This window comes from Microtus pennsylvanicus, chromosome 6 (assembly GCF_037038515.1).
Source record: "Microtus pennsylvanicus isolate mMicPen1 chromosome 6, mMicPen1.hap1, whole genome shotgun sequence".
NCBI lineage: Eukaryota > Metazoa > Chordata > Mammalia > Rodentia > Cricetidae > Microtus > Microtus pennsylvanicus.
The window spans coordinates 116,896,611-116,920,694 of record NC_134584.1 but is presented as its reverse complement, the minus strand read 5'-3'; the positions used below and the strand labels follow the sequence as shown (position 1 = coordinate 116,920,694).

General features: G+C 50.0%; 1 protein-coding gene across 1 annotated transcript in view; it reads right to left on the bottom strand.

Annotated features, from left to right (window-relative positions):
- The window catches only part of Plcg2 (phospholipase C gamma 2), a 123,228-nt gene that overhangs the window by 46,932 nt on the left and 52,212 nt on the right, over positions 1-24,084 (bottom strand). The window contains exons 3-12 of the mRNA XM_075977421.1: positions 23,862-24,011; positions 22,085-22,178; positions 21,626-21,673; positions 13,865-13,949; positions 11,353-11,436; positions 6,626-6,669; positions 5,782-5,854; positions 4,622-4,723; positions 2,965-3,083; positions 801-886 (exon numbers count right to left, since the gene is read on the bottom strand). Coding sequence (XP_075833536.1) covers positions 801-886; positions 2,965-3,083; positions 4,622-4,723; positions 5,782-5,854; positions 6,626-6,669; positions 11,353-11,436; positions 13,865-13,949; positions 21,626-21,673; positions 22,085-22,178; positions 23,862-24,011 — 885 coding nt within the window. The remainder of the gene's footprint in view (positions 1-800; positions 887-2,964; positions 3,084-4,621; positions 4,724-5,781; positions 5,855-6,625; positions 6,670-11,352; positions 11,437-13,864; positions 13,950-21,625; positions 21,674-22,084; positions 22,179-23,861; positions 24,012-24,084) is intronic.

The following is a 24,084-nucleotide window of genomic DNA, read 5'->3' as shown; positions in this document are numbered from 1 at the left end:
GAACAGTGATTGTCAACTTCTGGTGTTTAAGCACATGGTGATGCACACACATGTAAACACACATGCTCGTGTATACACACACACACACACAAGAGCCATAGAGGTGATAAGAAAGGCAGACAGAAACAAGGGTCTGCTACCTGCCTGGCCACAGCTGTACCTGACTCTCTCTCTCTCTCTCTCTCTCTCTCTCTCTCTCTCTCTCTCTCTCTCTCTCTCTCTCTGTGTGTGTGTGTGTGTGTGTGTGTGTGTGTGTGTGTGTGTGTGTGTGTGTGTTTGGGTTTTTTGAGACAAGGTTTCTCTGTAGCTTTGGAGCCTGTCCTGAACTAGCTCTTGTAGACCAGGCTGGCCTCGAACTCACAAGAGATCTACCTGCCTCTGCCTCCTGAGTGCTGGGATTAAAGGTGTGCACTACCACAGTCCCTTTCACGGTGGCTCTCAAGGCCTCACCTGTAGACAAGTGGCCCCTGGGCGTGTCATGCTAACAGGGATGTATATCTGTGTTCCTCTTAGCAGAAAGTAACCCCTGCTGCTGGCCCCCAGCTGCCCAGTGTATCAGGACACTTTCTAGATGTCCCAACCTCCTTCCCAGATAGACGTCAATTCTTGCTTCGGGACAACTATCATCTAGGGGAAAAACCTCATCATCTTCTTCCCTAGAATTGCTCTGCATGAGGACCCCTCAGCCTGTCTCCCTTCCCTGCTCTCCCACCAATATTGAAGTCTTTAACACCGAAAAACAAATGCTGGGCTTCGTGGTTCTGCTCATCGTGCCTTCTTGGCCAGGACAGAATACTCACACTCTATGCAGCGACAGCCAGCACGCAGGCAGCGGATATATGCTTCTGTGGAGGACTCACTACGCAGCTGGTCCCCGGTGAGGTACCTGAAGGACAAAATGAGCCGTGTCAGGGAGGCAGTACTGTACACAGTTCACACTAGGAAACTGTGGTCACTTAAACAAAAATGCCCCCCCACAAGCAATTAGGGAGTGGCGCTAGTAGGGTATGTGCCCTTGTTGGAGTGGGTGTGGGTTTGTTGGAGGAAGTGTGTCATGGGGGGCGGGCTTTGAGGTCTTAGATGCTCAAGCCAGGCCCAGTGTCTCATTCTTCCTTCCTGCTGCCTGAGGGTGCCGATGTGGAACTCTCAGCTCCTCTCCAGCACCAAGTCTGCCTGTATTCTACCATACTTCCCGCCATGATGATGATGGACTAAACCTCTGAACTGTAAGCCAGCCCCAATTAAATGTTTTCCTTTATAAGAGTTGCTGCGGCCGTGATGTCTCTTTGCAGCAATAGAAACTCTAAGACAGAGACCATCTGAGCCCAAGCCCCATCGTCCTGAGATCTTCTGATCTGGAAAGATACAGGCTAAGGTCTGAACCACGTACATGCCATCCTGAGGCCTTGGGTTTGGGACCACCAATAAGATGTGCACAATGACTTCCTAAGTGATCCATAGGCAATGAAGATGCTGTGTTCCTTCTTGGAGACCTGGGCTGAGCATGTCAGGAGCAATGGGGAAGCATAGAGTAAGCTGTGGCCCTGTCACTGCCCACTAGGCTCTGGGTGCCAAAGAAATGAACCCTAGCTCCATGCATCCCTGAGGCTCAAGGCCAGCATGGGCAGGAGGCTCAACAACTCCTGGTAGAATGTATGGTGCCAGGAACCTAGTCAACAAAAACTGCCATAAAATAGGGTTGTTGTTGTTTTTTTTTTAAAAACAAACAGTCATGTTTCTGAGTCTGATTTATTTCATTCAACATAATGATTTATGGTTCCATCCATTTTTTCACAAATGTAATAAATGATTTCATTTCCTTTACAGCTTTGTAAAATTCTATTGGATATACATGGTACACACACACAGACACACACACAACATACAAATTACATTTTCTTTATCCAGTCTTTTGTTAGCCCATTTATTGCTTAGGTTATTTAGCATTGTTTTTGAGGTTTTGACAGATACAAATTGTTGTATTCTTGCCTTCTCCCCATGCCGCCCTCCCTCTCGGGATGTTCCTTAGCTCTCTCTAGGCTTGGAGAATCTACTGTCCTAAGATGAACTCAAGACGTACCACCTACCCGTTCCCCTGGAAAAGAGTTCCCTTCCCAAATACCTAGGGGATGGTGCACTGCAGGTCTGGCTCATGCCCGTCTGCCCCGAAAGATACTTAGGGAGGTGCCCGTCAATAGCACTTTCCAACCTAAAGTCAAAGACTCCACCCTCATACGGAAATGATGTCAGAAGGCAACATCCCTTCACTCCCTCGATTCACCCTCCTCTTTTCCAATCAGCAGAATTATCCGAAGAAGTGAATGAGAGCATGTCACTCTCTGGCTGAAGTGGCCGGAGGGTCCCTGCTGCCCTGTGACTTACAGACTTCTGCTCAGGTTGGCCGTCTTTCCGGCCACTCCCCTCCCAGCCTCTCCACTCCAGCCTCAGAAATGCCTCCCCTCTGCTCCTGCTCCAGGACCTCTGCCCATGCAGCTCTGGGGATAAAACTCTCCTCGTCAGGCCCTCTGTCCAGCCACCATCCCGTGCTCGGAGGTGACACTCAGTGAGTGCCTTCCTCTCCGAGAATGTGACCTGAGAATGTGACTGCCCCTGCCTCCTCCACTGAGGAATTCTCACTCCTGGTAAGCAGAGAGCCTGGCCCAGGGTAGATGTTCTACAAACACCGGCTCCCTGGCTGAATGAACGCTTCCATGGCAGGATGATCGAATCATAGAAAGCCAACTTTGCGAACTTGCTTTAGAAGGCCATAGAGGACGCATTATCATCCCAATACTGCTGGAAAGAGAGCTGTGTTCTCCTACCCCTCTCCTGACCCCTCTAAACAATGTGGTCCTCCCTCCCCATCCCTTCACAGCCAGCTCTGTCGGGGCTGTGCACGGGGCACCAGCTTACTGGATCACTCTCAGTGCTGCGGGACCAGCCTGGGCTCACCCAGAAACTCACGTGTTGTGGGAAGAGGAGATCCAGTAATGCGACAAGGGGTTGTTCATGTCTTGCATGTCCACCACGTCATACTTCTCATCCCAGATGCTGTTCTCCCGTGAAAACAGGTACGTGAGGAACTGAAAGAGACACCAGGGTGGAGACATGGTGGGACAGGAGACTCAGAGTCTGCCTGTTTCTAGCTAGTATTCATGCATCGGTCAACTTGGACATATGGGACCAATAGCTGGTCCACAGACCTCATGTTCCCATGGTTTCAGTACAGATGATTCAGTTTGCATCCCTCCTTCTCAACGTAAACCCTTCACAGACCTACAGATCATTTATTTCCCTTTTCCATGTGTATCCCAAAATGTCCACTGCTGCCAAAACACCAGCTGCCCACATGGGAGTGTCACATCATATCAGCGACTAACCATGGGTGAGTCCGACGCTCAGCATCAGAGACACAATTACAGACATGTGAATGTCAAGGGGTGGAAAGATGCCGGGCCTAGGGGCCCAAGTCTGTTGGTCCAGATACTCAAAAGGATGAAGCAGGAGGATCACAGAGTCAAGGCTTCTCTGGGCTACCATGAGTTCAAATCCAGCATGAACAACTTACTGAGAACCTGCCTCAAAATGAAAAGTATAAGGGGACCTGAGGGATGAGTTGGTGGCAGAGCGCTTGGCTAATGACTCTGAAGCCTTGGGTTAAAAAATGTGGGCTACTGAACAGAGAAGAGGGAACCGAATTTCCTATCCCAACTCTTAGCACCTTAGAAAGAAAGAGAAAGAGAGAGGGAGGGAGAGAGAGGGAGAGAAAGGGAGAGGGAGGGAGAGAGAGAGAGAGAGAGAAAGGGAGAGGGGGTGGGGCTGGCTAGATGACTTCGTGGGTGAACTATGGGTTAAGAATGTTTCATGGGTTTGAACCCCAGAACCCACATGAAAGCTGGGTGCGGCAGTACATGCTGTAACCTCCGTGTTCCTCCACTGCGGTGTGAACTGGAAACAAGAGACCCCCAGGAGCTTCAGGGCCAGTCAACCTGGCGTATGCAGCAGCCATGGAGACCCTGCTTCAAATAAGGTGGCAGACAAGAACCAACACCTACACACACACAAGAGTGGGGGGACAAAATGAACAGGTCCTGGGGTATAGGTCTGCGGTAGATCACCTGCTAGCATGCCAAAGGCCCTGGGTTCTACTACTGCTAACACAAAGAGGCAGAGAAGGGGCCCAGGAACTTTCCCATCTACCCACTCCTAACATTTAAAAAAAGAAACCTCAGAAACACTGACTGACTCAGAAGTACATTTCACTGCTATAAATCAGACTGCCCCACCCGGCAGGTGAGAACCCGTGTCCCTTCTGTCCCTCCTCTGCCACCTGTACAAGGTCAACTGCTGTTTAGAAATGACTTCCAGGCCCAACCATCTAAGCATTTGGGCTGTTTGGTTGGTTTCTCCCTGGTGGCGAATGCCCTCTAGTGGTGAAATCAATAAACTCCCCCCAGGAGAGAATCAAGAAAGAGAAAGGTGGGCACAGTCCCCACCCTGTAAAAACCACTCCCCAGAAGTCTGTCTCAGAGCACCTGACAATGACACCTTCTGAGGGGACACAGGAAGGAACAGGTGAGCACATAGGTACTGCTCACGTGACAAGTCCTAGCCCACTCACCTCGTCCACAAACAAGAAGGGCTCTGCGGTTTCCCTCATGGTGTCGTCAATGAACTTGGTCATCCGCTCCCGGACTTTGTTCAGATCCTGAGCCCATAGCTCCTTAAAGACGACAGAGACAACACAAAATCACCAAAGCAACAGGCATCCTTCTCGGGACGTAGTCAAGGTAACCAAAGACTGAACCATCATCCAAGTTCCAATCTACCAGCCATCCAGGCCCACACACCAAAGCCCCATCCCAGCATGACCTTGGCCAGAGGTTAGCAAACACCTCCTGTGTGGACCACAGTGTTCCCTGCTGTCACCATTTAACAGCCATCACCGCGTGAAAGCAGCCACGGACCCAATACAGGCCATAAGAGTGACGGCACCCCAATAAAACTTCATCTATGAAAGTAAAGCAACCACCAGCTTGTGAATGGGAGACCACTGTCTGGCAAGAACTTTCTGGGCTAGGTCACACTCTCTGGGTGTCAGCATGAAGTAGCCCAGGGAGCATGGTGAGTTATGCCGATATCGTGGTTTGATTGCAAATGTCCCCTACAGGCTCATGGGCACGGGCATGGCTTGTGTTCAGGTGGCGGTGCTCTCAGGGAAAGACCACAGAAACTTCTGCTGGTGGAAGTGTGGGCCTTCTGTATGGGGTCACGGGGTCATCCTGTGTATCACAGGGGAACATTTAACAGCATCTGTCTACCAGGCACCATCATGGTACCCAAGAACGTCCATACACACGGGGGTGACCACACGCCATCAGATAATGACATCCCAACAGGAAACTCCTGTGACTGCCTCAACGCAGGGAGCCAGCGTGTCGCAGATGGCATCCTCTGTGGACTTCCATCTCATCCCCTAGAGGACCCGAGGCTTGGTCCGTCTAGTTACGTCCTCCCACCCAGGAGGGATAGCCTCCCTGGAAGATACTCCTGAGGTGGCTTCAGGGGAAGAGCTGACACCAGTCAGGTGAGGGATGTCTTGTTCAAGCCCTCAAGCCCCTGTCCTGCTCTGCCAGAGTCCCCTCAGCCACTGAAAGTGGCCATAGGAGGTGGGGAACTTGATAGGGGCCCACCCCACCTCATGGAGGCCACCGCTGTGCTGTGACAGCAAGTGTCCAGAGAGCACTGTGTCCCTGACGCCACATCTTGCAATCCTCTCACCTGTTGTTCATGTAAAAGAAACCTCTGGAAGTCCTGCAGGTAGACAGCAGAGGCATCAGGCCGGTCTGTGTTCCTGCCCTCGGAGAAAGTGACAAGGTGGTTAGAAAGAAGGACATTTGTGAGAAAAGGTCTATCTCCACCCTGAGGCCCCGCCCCATGCTCTGAGCACACCACTAATCTAGAAACAGAGACAGAAGAGGCTCAAAAAGAGACCCCAACAGGACATTCTTAGAGATCATGGACAGCATTCAAGAGCTATAGAAGGTCTGAGGAGCCCTCAGATGGATAGAACCCGGAGACCAGAGCAGCAAGAGCCAAGGAAGTGACACACTGGGAAGAGACAGGAAGGGAGGGGAGGGGAGGAGAGGGGAAAGAAGAAAAGGGAAGGAAGAGGAGAGGAGACACAGTAGAGAGGAGGGAAGCAGAGGGGAGAGAAGGAAAGGGAGGGGAGGGGAAAGGAGAGACAGGAGAGGGGAGGGGAGCAGAGGGGAGAGAAGGAAAGGGAGGGGAGGAGAAAGGAGAGACAGGAGAGGGGAGGGGAGAGAAGGAAAGGGAGGAGAGGGGAGCGAAGGGGAGGGCAAGGGGAAAAAAGAACCCTATTGGCTTGTCACATTCCCTGAAGCTTCAGGAAGGAAGCCTGAGGCTCCCAGTTCTCTCTTCAGAAACTCCTAGACCTTCCTCACAACACTCCACATCCCACGGATGCTGTTCACTCACCCACACTGTGCTACAAACCCGGGGTCAGTAACCGCACACGGCACCCACCCACTACCTCCACCACCACCAGAGGCCAGCTTGGCACACGGACACAGCCCTGGACAGCAAAGCGTCAGAGGAATCTCACCCAAGGATGAACACGGAGGAGTCCTTTTTGAATTCATCAAGTATCTGAAATGAGAAACAGGCAGAAAACAAGAGTATCACACCAAGCTCCGCATGGTATCAAGACTTCTGTTCCAAAGTTATCAATGGGCTGGAGAGATGGCTCAGCAGTTTGGAGCGTTTGTTGTTCCTACAGAGGATCTGGGTTCAGTTCCCAGCACCAACATGGCAGCTCACAGCCATCTGTAACTCCAATTCCAAAAGATCCAACACCTTCTGGACACCACAGGCACCGGGCACACACATGCAATAAAAAGACTCAAACATATAAAATACAATAAGTCTAAATAATAATAAAGAAAAAGTTACATTATTAAAAAAATTACAAGAAGGAAATGAGTGGCGGGGGTGGAGCATGTGTCTGGGGAGGATGAGACAGAGGATCTTGACTTTAAGGCCAGCCTGGGCTACATAGTAAGACTACACCTCAAAAGACAAAGAGGAAGAGGAAGTGGGAGGGAGGAAGGAGAAGAAGAAGGAAGATGAAGGGAAAGAAAGGGCACAAATGAAGTAACAAAGCCATGGAGCACACGTGTGGTCAGAGGACATCGAGCAGGACTCAGCTCACGCCTTCTACCGTGCGGGTCCCAGGAATCAAACTCAGGTCGTCAGGCTTGGCAGCAAACCCCTCTACCCACAGAGCCCTCTCAGTGAAGCAATTTTCACCACTGATGTTTAAGAATTAACAGGAGCCGGGCGATGGTGGCGCACGCCTTTAATCCCAGCACTCGGGAGGCAGAGGCAGGCGGATCTCTGTGAGTTCGAGACCAGCCTGGTCTACAGAGCTAGTTCCAGGACAGGCTCCAAAGCCACAGAGAAACCTTGTCTCGAAAAACCAAAAAAAAAAAAAAAAAAAAAAAGAATTAACAGGAAGCATCAGTGGCTGGGCATCAGAGTCAGTTGGGAAATGTGCCAGGGGCACACGTCCTCCAGCAAAGCACCACTCTGAGCTTTGGTCCCCACATCTAACCTTCCACAGCACCCCCAGAAGGATGGAAATGTAACAGGCTCAGCACTGTGCTGTCATGTGACCCACCTAAGGAACTGTCAGCTGACAGCTCTGCTCACGTTACTAAGACCTAGCTGTAGGAGTGTATCTTCCTGCTGCTGCCCAGCCTCCCAACGTTAAGCCCTAAGACAAGGAAGAACAGGCAACTAAAAGCTAGAAACCATTTGGCTGAGGAATGATCAAGTACCCGTTCCCTAGATGTAGAAGTGAGGATCATAGGTCTCCATAACAACTCCAGGAAATACAACTCCCCTACCCCATCCCCGGAGCTCAGGAGCCAGAACGATCTGCTAGCAGTTGGAGGAGGCATTGACTGTACAGAAGCAGGATGGTTCGGCAAGCCAGTATAGGTTGAGCTGGCATCATTCAAATTCTAAAACCACGGAGTTACAAAATACAGCAGCTGGACTGTGGCGTATCACCCTACCTATGGGGCGATTACAGCTGTCTGTGAACATAAATTGAGAGAGACTGCTGGGCCAGCCTGGGAAGATGACAGCCATCCATTCCCTTCCATGGGATGCTACAGGGAACTGTGGACCCAAGAATGGACAGATCCCAATATGGACGAGGGGGTGGGGGAAGGTTCTAAGAAGCCAAAAATCTGCAGGGTAATGGTGGTGCACGCCTTTAATCCCAACACCTGGGAGGCAGAGGCAGGCGGATCTCTGATTTGAGGCCAGCCTGCTCTACAGAGTTCCAGGACAGCCAGGGCTACATAGAGAAACCCTGGCTTGAAAAAACAAAAATGAAAAAGGAGGAGAGGGAGGAGGGGTAGGAGGATGAAGAGGAAGAGGAGTTAGAGGAGGAGGAGGAGGAAGAGGAGTTAGAGGAGGAGGAGGAGGAAGAGGAGGAGGAGGAGGAGGAGGAGGAGGAGGAGGAGGAGGAGGAGGAGGAGGAGCCAAAACTCTGGGCTTTAAATGAAGGCTGTTAATTTTCGAATGCTTAAACCCTGGCAGAATCAGGCTCAGTGTGGTCTTCTGAACACCAGAGGGCAGTCTTCGACACGGATGTTTCCACAGGGTTCCACCTAGCACATCCCAGGGAGAAGAGGGAGCGTAACACTCATAGCAAACAGTATTTCCTTCCCCCTTCCTCCCCTACACCTTTCTTTCTCCCTCCCTTTCTCCCAGTCCTCTCCCTCTGTCTCCCTCTTTCTCCCCTTCTCTCCTTTCACAGGCAGGGGCACGCTTGCATGCGCATGCACACACACACACACACACACACTTTAAATAAAAAGAGTTGTAATAAAATATTCAGGCTATGGCCGAGTGTAGTGGCATTGAGGAAGCTGAAATAGGAGAAGAGTTCATTTGAGGCCAACCTGGGCCACACAGCAAGGTCTAAGACAGCCTGGGCTACATAGTAAGGTCACTTCAACAAGAAATAATCTAAAATTGAAATACACCTTGGGCTGGGGAATAAGACCAAGATTGCCTAGTAACTAAGACAGAAAAGGACCTTAAGTGTCCTTAATGGGACATCCTACTGGGAACATGGGAGACAGTGGCAAAGGGCATGTGTTGTGTACATGTGGTCCTTGGTTTGGTCCCAGCACCAATGAGAGAGAAAAGAAATAAATATAGTTCATGTGTAATTCGATCCCACCCACTCCCACCCCCACTGGCAGGTGAAGCAGCTGTGGGGCAGACCTTATTCTCAGGTTTTGCCTCTATATGCCCAACAGACAGCATTCTGAACTTTCTAGAAACACTATGGTAAAACTGACAACTAGTTATTTGTTCATTTTTCTTTCTATTCATGTGTGTTTGTCTGTGTGTGGGTATATGTGCATGACTGCAGGTGTCATTGGCGGCCAGAAGAGGGCACTGTAGCCCCCAGAGCTGGAGTTCCAGGTGGTTGCACACCATCCCTCTGTGGGTGCTGGAAACTGAACTCCTCTCCAAGTGCCCTGGGCCTTCATAACCACCGAACTCTCCAGCTCCAGCCCCACAGCTTGAACGAATGGAGCTTTGCATAGTCTGGGCCAATTATCTAAGATGGCAGCTGTCACCATCAACGCTCACACACACACACTGTCATTGTGTTATGAAATGGCTGCATGTCTATGGTGGCTAGGGAGTGGAATGTGCTGGTTTGAATAAAAATGCCCCTAGAGATTCATATTTTTGCATGTTTGGTCCCCAGTTGGATAACTGACCGTAAGGACTAGGAGGTGTGGCCTTGTGAGAGCAGGTGTGGCCTCATTGGAGGAAGTGTGTCACTGGCCATGGGCTTTGCCAGTCCGCGTTCCTTCCTGCTGCCATGCTCCCCACCATACTATAATGGACTGATAGTCTGAAACTCTAAGCAAGACCCCAAGGAAAGGCTTGTTTTTAAAATAAGTATTGTCAAGCCAGGCGGTGGTGGTGCACGCCTTTAATCCCAGCACTCAGGAGGCAGAGGCAGGCGGATCTCTGTGAGTTAGAGACCAGCCTGGTCTACAAGAGCTAGTTCCAGGGCAGGCTCCAAAGCTACAGAGAAACCCTGTCTCGAAAAACAAAATAAATAAATAAGTGTTGTTGTCTTGCCTATGGAGTCTCTCCACAGCAACAGAACAGTGACTAAGACTCTAGTTGATGTTGGAGTGCCCAATCCACCACGAAAGGTACCACAAGGACCCGAGCTGTGTACGGATAGCTGAACATGGGGAGTTAGCCAGTAAGCAGCTTTCCTCCAAGGTTCCTACCCTGACTTCTCTCAGTGATCCATCACAATTGCCAAACAAACCCGATGAAGAGCCAAACTAGCAAGCCATGCAACCCTCTAGACCGAGTTCAGTCCCCAGAAGCCACACAAAGATGGGAAGAGAACTGACTAACACACACGCAAACATGGATGAGATGGTTACTAATCCTGTGTTTCACCCAAAGAACACCACTCACAACCTCCCAGACGAGGAGAGACGAATGTGGCTCTCATGTCTCAAAGACACAAAGCTCATCTAGGTGGAGCCTCCATGGAGGTCACGCAGCAGGGCCCTAGAATTTAGCCAGTGTTAGTTAGGCCTAATAAGCAATCTAGTGGCTTCAGCAAAACTGAGTTACCAAATGCCATCTTCGGATCCAAACGAAAGTGTATCTTAATTTTAAAACAGCCTGATGCATCCACGTAAGAAAAGGAGAAGTCGGAGGCCGGCTCTGTGGCTAGACTACCTGCCTACCATGTACAAAGCCCTGGGTCACCCTGATTCTATAATCTGACCCTGTCAACTCATTCTATAATCCCAGCACTCATGGGCTGGAGGCGGGAGGATTGGAAATTCAAAGCCAACTTTGCAGGGCAAGTTTGAGGCCAGCCTGGACTATAAGGGATCCTGTCTCAAAAATAACTAAAGCAATGAACATATAAAACCCAGAGATGGCTATGAATAACTTGCTGGATTCCCTTCCAGAATGGCTTGGTGTTGCTGTGTGAGTTATACTGTTTTCTTTTCATACACTTCAAAGTTCTGATCAAATTTATGACCATAGAATTCCCTCCAGGAAGGTCAGCAAGCCCCACCCACCCCCATACTGTCCCCACAGCTCTGCATGGTTAAGACAATTTGCCAGCCTCCTAAAGTCATCCACCGTCACGCTCATCTGTGCTTCTTTGACTCAGTGGGAAGCAGAACCCTTCCTGTGGGCTTCTCAGCTCTGCATCCGACTCAGAAACACAAGACGAGAGAGTCCTCTTACCGATTTTTGCTGGTCAAACATGAGCTTTTTATAGAAGAGATGGAACTGTTCAAAACTGAGCTCATCTTTCTGTGCACCGATTTCCTGTAAGATAAAAGGCAAAAGTGATTGCATACAGCTAGGTATCCACCATCACACCTCTGCCCTCTTCCCTTCACCCTCTGGACACAGAGCGGCTGGAGTCAACCTGCCCTCCTCTGAGCCCCAAATGACGGTGATTCCCCAGTCTCCTGCCTGGAAGAATATAGAGGGTGCCTACCCTTGAGTCCCAGGGAACCCCAGGAGGGAAGAGTCTTGGCCAGTTTTCCAAGAGCCATATGGGATGACTCCCTTTTTTAGAGGGGAGGAGATACTTTCTTTTAGATTGCCAAATTCAAATATACTGATCAAGTACACATTTCTGACTAACGTGTATATGTTAAGGCAGAAAATGTGTGTGTGTGTGTGTGTCTGTGTGTCTGTGTGTGTGTGTCTGTGTTGGAGTGGAAGTGCATGTGTGTGCCTGTGTGTGGACATGTGTATGCATGTGTATGTGTGTATCTGTGCATGTGGCTGTATATGTGTGTGTGTGCTTGTGTGTGGACATGTGTATGTGTCTATATGTGCATATCTGTGTATGTGGCTGTATATGTGTGTATGTGTGTATCTGTGCATGTGGCTGTATATGTGTGTATCTGCGTGTGTGTGTGTGTATGTGTGTGTGTGTGTGTGTGTGTGTGTGTGTGTGTGTGTGTGTGTGAAGGCTAAAGGAAAACCTCAGTTGTCATTCCTCAACCAGCATCTACCATTTTGGGGTGGTTTCTTTGTGACTTTGGGGGGTTGTTTTTGTTGTGGCTTTTTGTGTCGTCTTTTTTTTTTTTAAACAAGGCTTCTCACTGGCCTGAAACACACCAAGAATGACAGGCCACCTGGCCAGCAGGTTCCACAGATCCATCTTTCTCAGTCCCTCCAGCATAGGAATGACAAGAACACGCCAACCATGCCTACTATGTGTGTACACACATGTGTGGTACGGGCAGGATGCCACAGTGTGTGTAGAGGTCGGAGGACAATGTTACAAAATCAGCTCTCTCCTTCCTCCTTCACAGGGGCTCTAGGGATCGAACGCTGGCTGCCAAGCTTACAAGGTGGGCACTTCCACTCTCTGGGCCCTATCACCCCCTCAAAACCTAGCTCCTTTGACATGAGTTCTGAGACTTGAACTCAAGTCCTCGAGGAATTGACTGGCTGAGCCATCATCCTATCCCTAAGAAAAATGTATTTAAAAAAACCTAACTCACTCAGTCAGGAGTCAGAGGTCAACCTTAATTAGTTGTTTTACGGCTTTAATCAACTCACTAGACTTTTAGACTCGTGGTTTCTTCATTTGTAAAATGGCAGCCCTACCGCCGCCCTCATAGGATGTCTCAGAAACCAAGGTAGTATCTTCAAAATGCCTGGCTCTTCAACTGCTTGAGAAAGCAAGACCGCACGGATGAGGCTGCTGCTCAGTGGTTAACAGCATGTATTGTTCTTGCAAAGGACCCAAGTACAGTTCCCAGCACCCACATCAAGTGGTTTTCACAACTACTGCAACTGCACCTCCAAGGGACCCCAATGCCTCTGTCTTCACGTACATACCCACACATAATTTAAAACTGAATTTAAAGAAAGCAAGATTGAGAATCGTATAGGGATTGACGACATTTATCTCTTCTCCCTCTCAATCTCTCAGATCCGCTTTCTGCTGTAATGAATGGAGAACAGGCCCGAGGATAGCACAGTTTGCATCAAATGGCCTGCTGTCCCAGGAGCTCACTGGTACCCAAAGGAATGCAGTTGTCTAGTAAGGGGAATCCCATGAATGGCAGCTGACACAAACACGCTAAGTGAGCCTCCTGAGGGGGCTCCTGTGTGCATTCCCTGACAGCATCTGTCTGCGGTGGGAAAGATGCACCAGCTCCATCCAGCCCTGCCCCACTGCATCCCAGCATTCAAGGGGCAGAGAGACTCCACCGGCTGCCCCACCCACCTCTCCAGTGCAGAAGAACACAGCAAACTTCAGGGATGGGGGAAGGAAGGACAGACAGTTGGAAGAACAAGTCGTCGGAGAAAGAGGACAAAAAAAGAGTCTAATGAGAATACAAAACACGATAGCAGATACCTCTGGTACCCGCTAGAAGGCATCTGCCACAGCATTTTACAGTGGGCCTGTGTGTTCCTGTTACAAAGGTAAGAGGCTGTGGGAAGGTCCTGGGAATGGTGACAGACAGACTAGTGGGGACAGAAACACACAGATCTTCCAAGTCCCACAGTCCAGCAAGCTAGGCTCCGCTCGCTCCGTCCTCGGCAAGTCCTCAGAAGGACCCTCCGACAGCCACGGGGCTCCACTGGCTGGGCCGGGGTTGATGCGCTCCAGAGGCACTGGACTTGACTGGGTGCCAATCCACAGAGCCCCAGGCCAGCATGGGTCTCTGAATGAGGCACTAAGCGGGTCTGAGTTCGAGTTCCCCGGCTGAGCTTCGGTACTCACCACCAGCTTGTCCTTGAGGAACTTGACGCTGCTCACTTTGAAGTTGACCAGGGGCAAGATGGCTTTCAGCTCTCGGAGGCTGATGCTGCAAAGAGAAGACCTCGGGTTCATCAGCCTCGGGGGTAGGTGGGAAGGGTGGCGCAACCCCATCGACACCCACCTTGACACCCCTCCATGAGAATTAAATAAGATACTATGCTGGGCGATCCCAGCACTTGGGAGGCAGAGGCAGGAGGATCTCTGAGTTCGAGGTCAGCTTAGTCTACAAGAGCTAGTTCCAGGGCAGGCTCCAAAGCTACAGAGAAACCCTGCCTCGGAAAACCAAAAAGAAAAAGGAAAAGAAATAAGATACAAGGGGGCCGGAAGGAAGGGACAGTCTGGAGAGGCCGGTCCCGACCCCTTGGTGAAGGTGGAAGACAAGAGTCATGTGGTAGGAGACAGCTCTGGACGCAAGTCCTGGAGGAGACCCGATATGGGCACAACACTATGAGCACCAGGCAACCGAAGAAGCTCAGAAACAAGGCTCATGGGGTTTCAAAGTAAAGTAAACCAGAAAGGGGCAAACGTAAAGACAGACAGTACTGCTATGTGCCGGGAAGTTCGTCGTCATCCTCACCCAAGCCGTGGCTCCTCCCTACCCTACTCACCTATACCTAGACACACAAACAAAACACCAAGTTCTGGACCCAGGCTTCAGAGTAGGTGGGGGCCGTGGCTCAAGAGGATGGAGGGGGATGGGGGTAGACAGTGCCAGCCTAAACCCAAACCAAATTCTACAACAGTCATCAAGCCAGAACACCTGAGAGTGGAATCTCCAGGAGCTGCTCGTGAGCTTCTGGAAGTTTCTAGTAAAGAGGAGAGCAAGGGTTAAAGAGGAAGCGGGAACAATGAAGGTGATGCTGATGGGGCCCATGTGGGTGGGGCTCTGCTTCCTGAGGTCCAGCTACGTATTCTCCAGCTTCTAAGGCCTCATGAGGCAGCCTTAGAGTCATCTCCACAGGGGAAACTGAAGCTCAGAGAGGCCTGCTGTCTGAGTAGGTATCAGATCAGAGTCATTGCAACCCAGGCCACCCAGGACAGCCACAATCGGTGACCTTCTGGACACCAGAGATGAGGGTGACAGATGGGTCTTTCTGGCCAGAGACTCAAACATCCAGCAGATCTAGAGAGGGCTGCACTCTCAAAGAAGGACCCTGCCCCAGGTGTGGGCAGACAGTGCACCAGTGTCCCCATACTGTCAGCATGGCCTTTGTCCTAATATTCCGAAGAGAGCCATGTGTGTGATTTCATTCACTGCTGCAGCCTCCGCCCGACTCCTTCCCACCGCTTCCATCAGGCCCGGCCTGCACGGTGCTGCCCTCCCCTCCAGCACAAACAGCGCTCAAGGCGACAGTGCACATGCATGAGGTCCTTGTGCACACAGAGAAGAACTAGGGGATCCAGGAATGTTAACACACAGGGCTGACTCTTCAAGAGAAGAGATGGATAACCTGTTTTCTGCCCAGAAGGCTGGGAGTGGTTCACAGCCCGGTGACCTCTGCACCGCCTGTACGGCAGGCCACACCTGGCTCCCCAGACCCAGATGTGTATCTCCGTCATCTCTCCAAACCCTTATCTTAAGCTTTGTTCCTCAATTGATGAAATCCATCACTCTGGAAGGGGACACATGTGCTTTTCCAATGTGGCCATGCCTTAAGCTGTACCATACACACGGGACTGAGTTATTTATCACCAGGAATCTTTTTACCAAATTGTGCTGTATGTAAATATGCCTAAAATAAACTGCCTGGTGTTAGACTCTCAACGTTTGAACAGGCACAAGCTACTGAGACCTGCAGAACTGGACTTCCTTCTTGCCTCACGTGGATCGATGCTGCTGGCTGTGTTGTTTGCAGAGACCCGCGCAGGTTCCCACCACTGGACACCCCCAGTGGACTACAGAAGATGTCTCGCAGGGTAAGTGACACACCCTTTGGCCAGGGCAGGATGAAGACAGGGAAACAGCAGGTGACAGACATACGGCAAGACATAGGAGAGAAAAATTGAGACCACACAGGTGAAAGAGGAAGAAGTCAGAGGTCCCCAGGAGGAGCCCAGGAAAGGAAATGCCCACATCTGGAAGCTGAGAATAAGGAGGGGACCCAAGAGTCAAGGCAGCTGCTTAGGGTCTGACTCACAGAGCAGGTGCAGGGGGCCTGAGCTTCCGGGACATTGAACCCAAACACTTCAACCCGACACCTATCCAAAGGCACCACTTCAGACAACAGAGGCACTGGCCAAATGGCTCCTTCAGATTCTTCATGCTAGGAACAACTGAGGCCCCTTCCAGAACTCCCTCCCCTCCCCCACCTCCAACAATACACATCCAGTCCAAGCACTTCCCAGCAGTTAGGAGGAGGGAAGGCAGCAACTCTCTTAGCTGCATCTGCCTCTGTCACTCCCAGGAGATGGAGAAAACGTCTTCCTCACAGGCCCATCCCATGCCAGGGGCCCCCAGGACACAGTGACAGGTCCAAGCATACAAAGGAGACTTGACTCTCTGGACCCTCATTCCAGAGGGAGAGCCAGCCTGTTGCCATCAGTCTCTTCTCAGTCCCCAGTATCTGCTTCCTGGACACAAACCAATAACTCAGATTCCATCCTAGGGCTCAACTGGAAACCAGTGTTTTGGGAACTTAAAAAAACGAACAAACAAAAAATAACAGACAAACTTCCCCCAAGGGACAGCTGACACCCCATCCATGCAGACATCATCAACCATGCAGATCACCAGAAGGCCAAGCTGGGTCCTGGGATTCTTCAAGGCCAATCCTTGAGTAGCCATCCCCAGTGGAGACCCTGGAATCTGCCTGCCGTCCTGATGCTAAACAACCTCTTGCCCACAGCTTTTTATGATGATGATGACAATAGAGATTTAATGTGGAGTGTGTTCTGTAAGCCAAGCCCTGTCCAGGCCCTTTGCCATGTGACCTCACTGAATCCCATAAACCAACATCCAGCCTGGATGATATCGTGGCTCTTTATAGATAGGGAAACTGAGGAAAAATAATCAATTACCCCAATATCACACAAGCAGTTATATATGTATTGAGACAGGGTTTCTCTGTAGCTTTGGAGTACTGCTTGTTGTCTGTCTGTTCCTGTCTCCCCCTCTTTCCACAACCATGTGTGTAAGTGTGTGTTTGTGTGTGTGTCTCTCTATGTGTGTGTCTGTGTACATGTGTCTGTGTCTCTATGCGTGTCTGTGTGTGTCTATATGTGTGTTTGTACCTGTGTGTGTCTGTGTCTGTGTGTGTGTCTGTGTGTGTCTCTGTGTCTGTGTGTGTGTCTGTGCGTGTGTCTCTGTGTCTGTGTGTGTCTGTGCATTGAGACAGGCTCTCACCACATAGTCCTCAGCATCCTAAGGGCGAGAACGACAGATATGCATCACCAAGCCTGGCTAACCTCACAGAACTTGCTAGGGTGATGTATATGTTCTATATCTGTGTGGCTCAGCACACCAGCAGCCAACCAGACACACAGCCACTGTGTTGGAGGTCCTGGGCCATCCACTATATCTGTGACTAACTAAAGGGCCCACGTACTCAGCAACTCCTGCATCCACTGTGTAGCTGAAGGGGTCTGCTTCCTGAGGCCGTTTGGGAATCCAAAGTCACTTCCCAAGGATATGTCAGAATGAAAATTCCTTGGGTCTGTACCCCCCACATCCACAACTCCATAGAGGAGGCAGGGGGCTAGTTCACCATGCCCTTAAGGGACTAAGAATTCCCCTTCCTTGAGGACTTACTTCTCAGCCCTGGACTACCTAGTGAAACCCTGTGTCAAAAGGAGGCGCTGGAACTGGAGAACTTACACTAGCTGCTCTTCGAGAGGACCTGGGTTCCGTTCCCTGCACCCACATGGCAGTTCACAACCATCTGTATCCAGTCCCAGTGGACCCTACCTCGACTGCTTGGGCACCAGATAGACACACAGTGCACACAATGCATACCTGCAAACAAAACACTCATACACATAAAATAATAAACCTCTTTTTCTAAAAAAAAAAATCCCATACCCAAAACACTGGCCAGGGCAACAGAATTGACACAGGTGTGGTCTCCCCGCTATTAACCACACGAAACCTATTTGCATTCAGGAGCTAAGCGAGCTCTGAGCTCTCCAGCTCCCCACCTGCAGTGCTCCGCCTCCTGAATCCCTGCAGACCCAACAGTCTTCCCTCAATCCCAACAGAGCTGAAGAAGGAAGTCTGTTCTGCTTATGCAAATTCAGTGGTATCAGGGGGGAGGGGGCGGCAAAGATGGAGGGAACGAGAGCATTGGCAAGGATGAGGAAGAGACAGACGTGTGTGAGGGTGTATGAGGGACTGTGTGAGGACACCACCATCATGGAAAATGGCTCAGGAAGGAGTTTCTCAGAATTTAACCAGGCTTCACTTCTCCAGCAGGAAGAGCGGGTACCCCAGCAGGAGTTCCCCATGTGTGCACCATGAGTCACTACGGCAGAAGAAGCCCAAGAGTGAACAAGCTTCGGGATAGTATTCAGTCTCAAAAAAAAGAAAGCAATTCTGCTCCTCCAGAGACTGAGGCAGGAGGATCACAAGTTCATGACTTTCTGCCTGGACAACCATGCGAGACCTCGTCTCAAAGAAAAAGTAAGAAGGCCGCAGATACAGGGGTACAGCTCAACAGGAGAGGGCTTTGGCCACAGGGTGGATAAACCCTGAAGACCTTATTCCAAGTGAACTCAAATCAGCAAGAGCACGAGGGGCAATGGATTACAACTGCATTTATAGGAGGCACCGAATCGTACAAAGCAATGACTCCCAGGAGTCCGGGAGGGAGGGGCTGAGGAGTAGGAGTTTAAGGAGAACTGTGACAATGAGATGGAACTCACAGTCGGCGCTGGAGATGCAACGTGGCAACAGTTGCACAACACAATTAACCCCATAGAACTGTGCACTTAAACCCCACTTAAAAGGTAAGCATGCATAATGCGGCTACAAACAGGCCGTCATCCTCAACACACTGGGCTGCCTTAAGCAAGTGACTTGACATCTCTGGGCCTCTGTGTCTTCAATGTAAGATGGGGGCCTAGCTCAAGAATAGGCTGGGAGCATTTGCTTCACACGGTGGCTGTTGGCGAGCGAGTTCTCCCCGAAAGCCAGCTGCTACCTTTTTGCTCTGGGAGAAACTGAGAAGCTGGACAGAGCTTGGGCCAAGGAAAACACCTGGAGTTCGAGCTAGGCCAGTCCATTCTTGCCCTTGGCAGCTCCTGGGTTTTCAGCCGGGAAACCAGGCTTAGTCAGCGACTGTAGGCGACAGGAAAGGGAGGGAAACTGGCCAGACTGCCCTTTCTGCTCTTCCTGAAGCGCTTGGGTCAACGTTCCTTTTGAAATATCCCTGGAGCCTCCTGGAGAGGGTGGGGCTTTCCAATTCTCAGTGTTGACAAGCAGAAGGGACTGCTGGAATGGAGCTGAGGGAGAAAACGGGGGGGGGGGGCACAGCCAGGGACCTCTACCAGAAACAGGTCCCCTCTGGGCTGATGGGAAGATGGGATTCTAGACAGAATTTGGAGAATCTATCCTTCGCAAGAGACAGGCATCCATCTCTGCCCCCAAAGAAGAGACAGAAGGAGACAACTCCATCACCATGGAGACAGTAGTGTTCAGAGCAGCACAGTCTCAGAGAAGACAGCATCCTAAGGCCTCAGTATGGAATAGTTCATAGCACCCGCTAGCTCCACGCTGGGACCACCAGAGGGCAGTCAGGTGCGGGTAGACATCAGATGGCGGATGGGAGGAAGATGCAGAAGAAAGAACACATGGGCATCGGGGTTACAGGTCACAGATGCCCCAGCTGGGTACACTAAACAAGAGAGAGAAGAGGACAGGAGATAATGGTGATGCCCAATGAGAGCAAGTCACCTTCACGACACAGGGACAAAACGGGAGAGCTGGTGTCCTTTAAGTTCTGCCTCAAATACGAAACCAAAAATAAAAGAAAGCGAAAGAACTTGTTTGTTTGAAGCAGGGCCTCACGTGACCCAAGCTGGCTTCACACTTTATGCAGCAGGTGATGACCTTCTGAGCCTCCTGCTTTATTCGGTCCCGTGAGCACTAGAATGATAGGCACTATATACTTTTCACGTCCACTCACGTTGGGATGGAAGCCGGGGTTGCATGCACGCTAGGCAAGCCCTATACCAACTAAGCCACATTTCAGTATGAAAATAAGCTTTTTTAAATTTAAAACAAAAGATCAAATGTGAGACAAAATGAGACAGGGATTATAGAGTTAACACTGTCTGGCTACTATGTTCTCCACAGCTCTGTGAAAGGTGGTTTTGGGTTGTGTTTTGTTTTGTTGCTTTGTTTTGAGGGTTCGGTTATTTTATTTTATGTGTGTGAGTGTTCTGCCTCTGTGTATGTATGTGTACTACATGTGTGCCTGCTGCCTAGGAAGGTCAGAAGAGGGTGTTGAATGCCTTAGAACTACAGTTATGAACAGCCATGAGGCACCATGTTGTGCTGAGAATCAAACCCAGGTCCTCTGCAAGAGCGAAGATTGATCTTTACTGTTGAGCCATCTCTCCAGCCCCTGAGTGGCTTTTATCACTTCATCGTTAATCAGAACCAGGAAATAAAGAGAAAGATGATCAGTCACCAGCACAGAAAGAAATGCAAATGCATGCAAAAGATCCCGTGGCTATCCATCCTTCAGGCTAACAAAGAACAAAGACAGAGCAGAGGAGGGAGTGGAGCAAAGGGACCACACTGGACCACAGCTGGAACTCTACCTGCAGTTTTCCTAGCAGCATCTTTCCTGGAATTCACACAAAATCAGGAGCTACTATACATCCGCCAATAGGCAAACAGTTCCTAGGTTAGCACTGCCTTCACCTAAGGAAAAACCCAAGCTGAAATCTGTTTTAAAAATTCAGACCTGGAGGTATAGGTCTCTCAGACCAGCTACTCAGGGCACTGAGGCAGGAAGACTGAAAGTTCAAAGCCAGCCAGGGATACAGAGTTAGAGGCCAGCCTGGACAATATAGTAAGATTCTGTCTCAAAAGAAAAAGGAAGAAGAAGGCTGCTAGAGACATTGCCTCGTGGTAGAGTACCTGCCTAGAATCCATCAGTGAGGAGCTGGGGTCATGGCTCAGAGGTAGAGTGACAGCCTGGCATGCAGTAGGCCTTAGGTTCAATACCAGGTACAGAAGGAGGGGGCAAAGGGAGGGAACGGGGAAAGGTAGAGACAGAAAATTGGAGAGAGGGAGAAAAGGTGGGAGGGAGAGGGGAAGGGAGGGAGGGAGGGAGGGAGGGAAGAAGGAAGAAGGGGAGACAGTAAGGGAGGGAAGGAGAGGGAAGGAAGAGGAAGAGAAGAAGAGAGAGAGGGAAGGGAGAGAAGAAATGAAACCCAGTCTCTGACACAGAGCCCTGTGTGCTGACACGGTTCTATCTGCCTGGGTCTGTGAGATGCACTGAAGGGCATGTCATACATCTTTTCCCTCATCCTAGCCCAGCATCACTAAACAAAGCTCGCTGCCCTAGGACCAGTCTCTCCCAGGCACACGATGTTTCCTGGGTTCCAGTCTTCACCTCTGCAGCTGGACAGGGCTCTCCATCACCCAGACAAGTCGTTCACCATGGATCCCAGAATCTGAGACCCTTTCCACCACAGGACATGTACCATACGCGCTCCCCTCAAACAAGCAAGTATCAGAGTTCAAAAAAAAACTGCCGAACTGTTAATCGTCCTTACCTGTTTCTTCTGGTTTGATCTACTGAATAAATCTGCTTTCTCAGCCAACTGCAAAGAGATTTGGGGTCAAAAGGAGAAAAACATCAGAAAACACAGCAAGTCCAAAGAGCGCCAAAGAACGGAGTGACCAAAATGAGAAGAGGGTCCCAACCCCATCCACAGGGCAGTTTGGGAGCATGCAGAGATACACAGAAAGATTCATACGCACATGCACAAGTACATACACCATTGGGTGTTTCCACTCAGCTAAGGTACCCTGCTCACACAAAAGGCCAGGGCTAAACACTAGGGGGAGAGAGACTCTCATCTGGAACATTGGAGAGTCCTCAGCCACTAACCAGTACCGCCACACAGGGTGTGATGAGCGTGAAGCCCGAATGTCTGTCACATTTGCTCCCTTTGGTCTACATTCCCAAAGGCCCCAGAAGAAAGGAGGAAGAGAACAAGGAAGGTGTGTACCTCTCAATCATGGTGGGAGTAGATGCGCTCATTGCTTCCTGATGAAGGATCTTCAAGCCAGAGAGCCACTTCATCGCATCCTCCTTTGAGTCGGCTGTAGACAGAATGGGAGAGAGAGGACCGTAGTGACATATCATTTGTAGTTTAATAAATAGAGCTTGCCTGAAGATCAGAAAACTAAAACAGCCACACTGGCCAGACTTACAGACCAGGCAGCAAGGACACACACCTTTAATCCCAGTAGCCATAATGACACACACACTTAATCCCAAGTATCTTGCCATAGAAACTGGGCAGTAACAGTGCACACCTTTAATTCCAGAACTAGAGAGGATTTTAAGACGGGAGGAGGCAGCTCTCAGGCTCAGTCTCATTCAGAGGTTTCCTGGAGACAGGATCACCATTTGCAGACTGAGGTAGAGGTAAGAACCAGTGGCTGGCTGTTTTGCTTTTCTGACGTTCAGGTTGAACCCCAATATCCGTCTCTGAGTTTTTCTTAGTCATGCTTGAGAGGGTGTGTGAACCCCTGTGTGACTTCTGTTTCCAAAGAGGCTGGAACCTGGGACCTTGTGAATTGGAATCTCTACCACTGAGCTATAACCCCAGCTCACTCTTCAGCTTTGTGATGGACACACCACAAGAATGGCCAGAAATCTCATCTCCACATATGTGAGTCTGTATGTTCTCTAACATGTGTTATATGTACATATTGCTGTGTGCACATTGTGTTGCATCATGTATACAAGCATTGTGTAGTATGTGTATGCATGTGAATGCACTGCATGCATGTGTGTTGTGTGTGTATTTCCATATGTGTTGTGTGCATACATCAAAGTGTGTGCTTTACACAGCTGTGGTATGAACACACATGTATATGTGTTTATACGCTATATGGAATAAGGTATATGTGGTGTATACATGCATGAGTGTTGTGTGTGTGTCATGTGCATGTGTTGTGTACATATTTGCTGTGTTCACAAGTATGTGCTGTAAACATGTGTATGTGTTGTGTTCATGCATACATGCACATATACATGTGTATGCATACATAGCTGTGCAATGCACATGCATGTATGTATGCTAAGTATGTTTATGCACATGCATGTGTGTAGTTTTGTGTTCTGTGTGTATAAGTGTGCTGTGTGCATGCATGTGTGTACCATGTGCCTGAATGTATATGCATGCTATGTACATGTCTGCACACGCATGTATGTGTGTACTATGTGTATGCATGTTCTGTATGTATGCATGCATGCATACTCTATTCTATACAGGCATGTGTAAGTCCTGCATAAATGTGTGTGCTTTGTGCATATATCCATGTGTGCTGTGTACATGTGTGCATATATATATGTTCTCTGTGCCTGCATATGCACCCAAGGTCTCAGGACAGTCCATCCAGATCAGTCTTTGCTGTGCAGCAGCTGCTACAGGAAAGCAAGTGACATTTTTGTCCAGCAGAGCCTAGCCTGCAGTGACCACACTAACCACCTTATTCAACCTCAGCTTGAGCCAGGCCGACACACAGCATACTTCTCACAACGTCCCAAGCAGATAGCCACGTCATTCCCCCCAGTTCACAGCCAAGCTAACTGCTGCTCGGAAAGGTTAAATGCTGTGCCCAAGACACAGCTAGAAAGCAGCAGGGCTGGGGCTCAAGATGAAGTGTCGAGAACACGTACTAGTGGGCATACAGATACGAGTATCCTCTCCCAGAGATCTCTCAGAAGGAAAAGGAGGCCCAGGGAGGGAGCTGAGCAGACAAATCTGCACCCACTTGCCAAACTGAGCGTGCTGAGGACGAACTGGGTGCCGTAGAAGATGGTGAAGCAGCACTCTCCCTTGTGGCGGGAGACCGAGGCCTTGGCTCGCTCAAAATCCTTGGAGTTCTTCCCTGGACGGATTTCCTTTATCTCCATGATGTCCACTGCAAGGAAGCAAACACAAGTCCATCAGGATCCCCAGATCACAGCAATTGATCAGCTGGACACCTGTGTTGG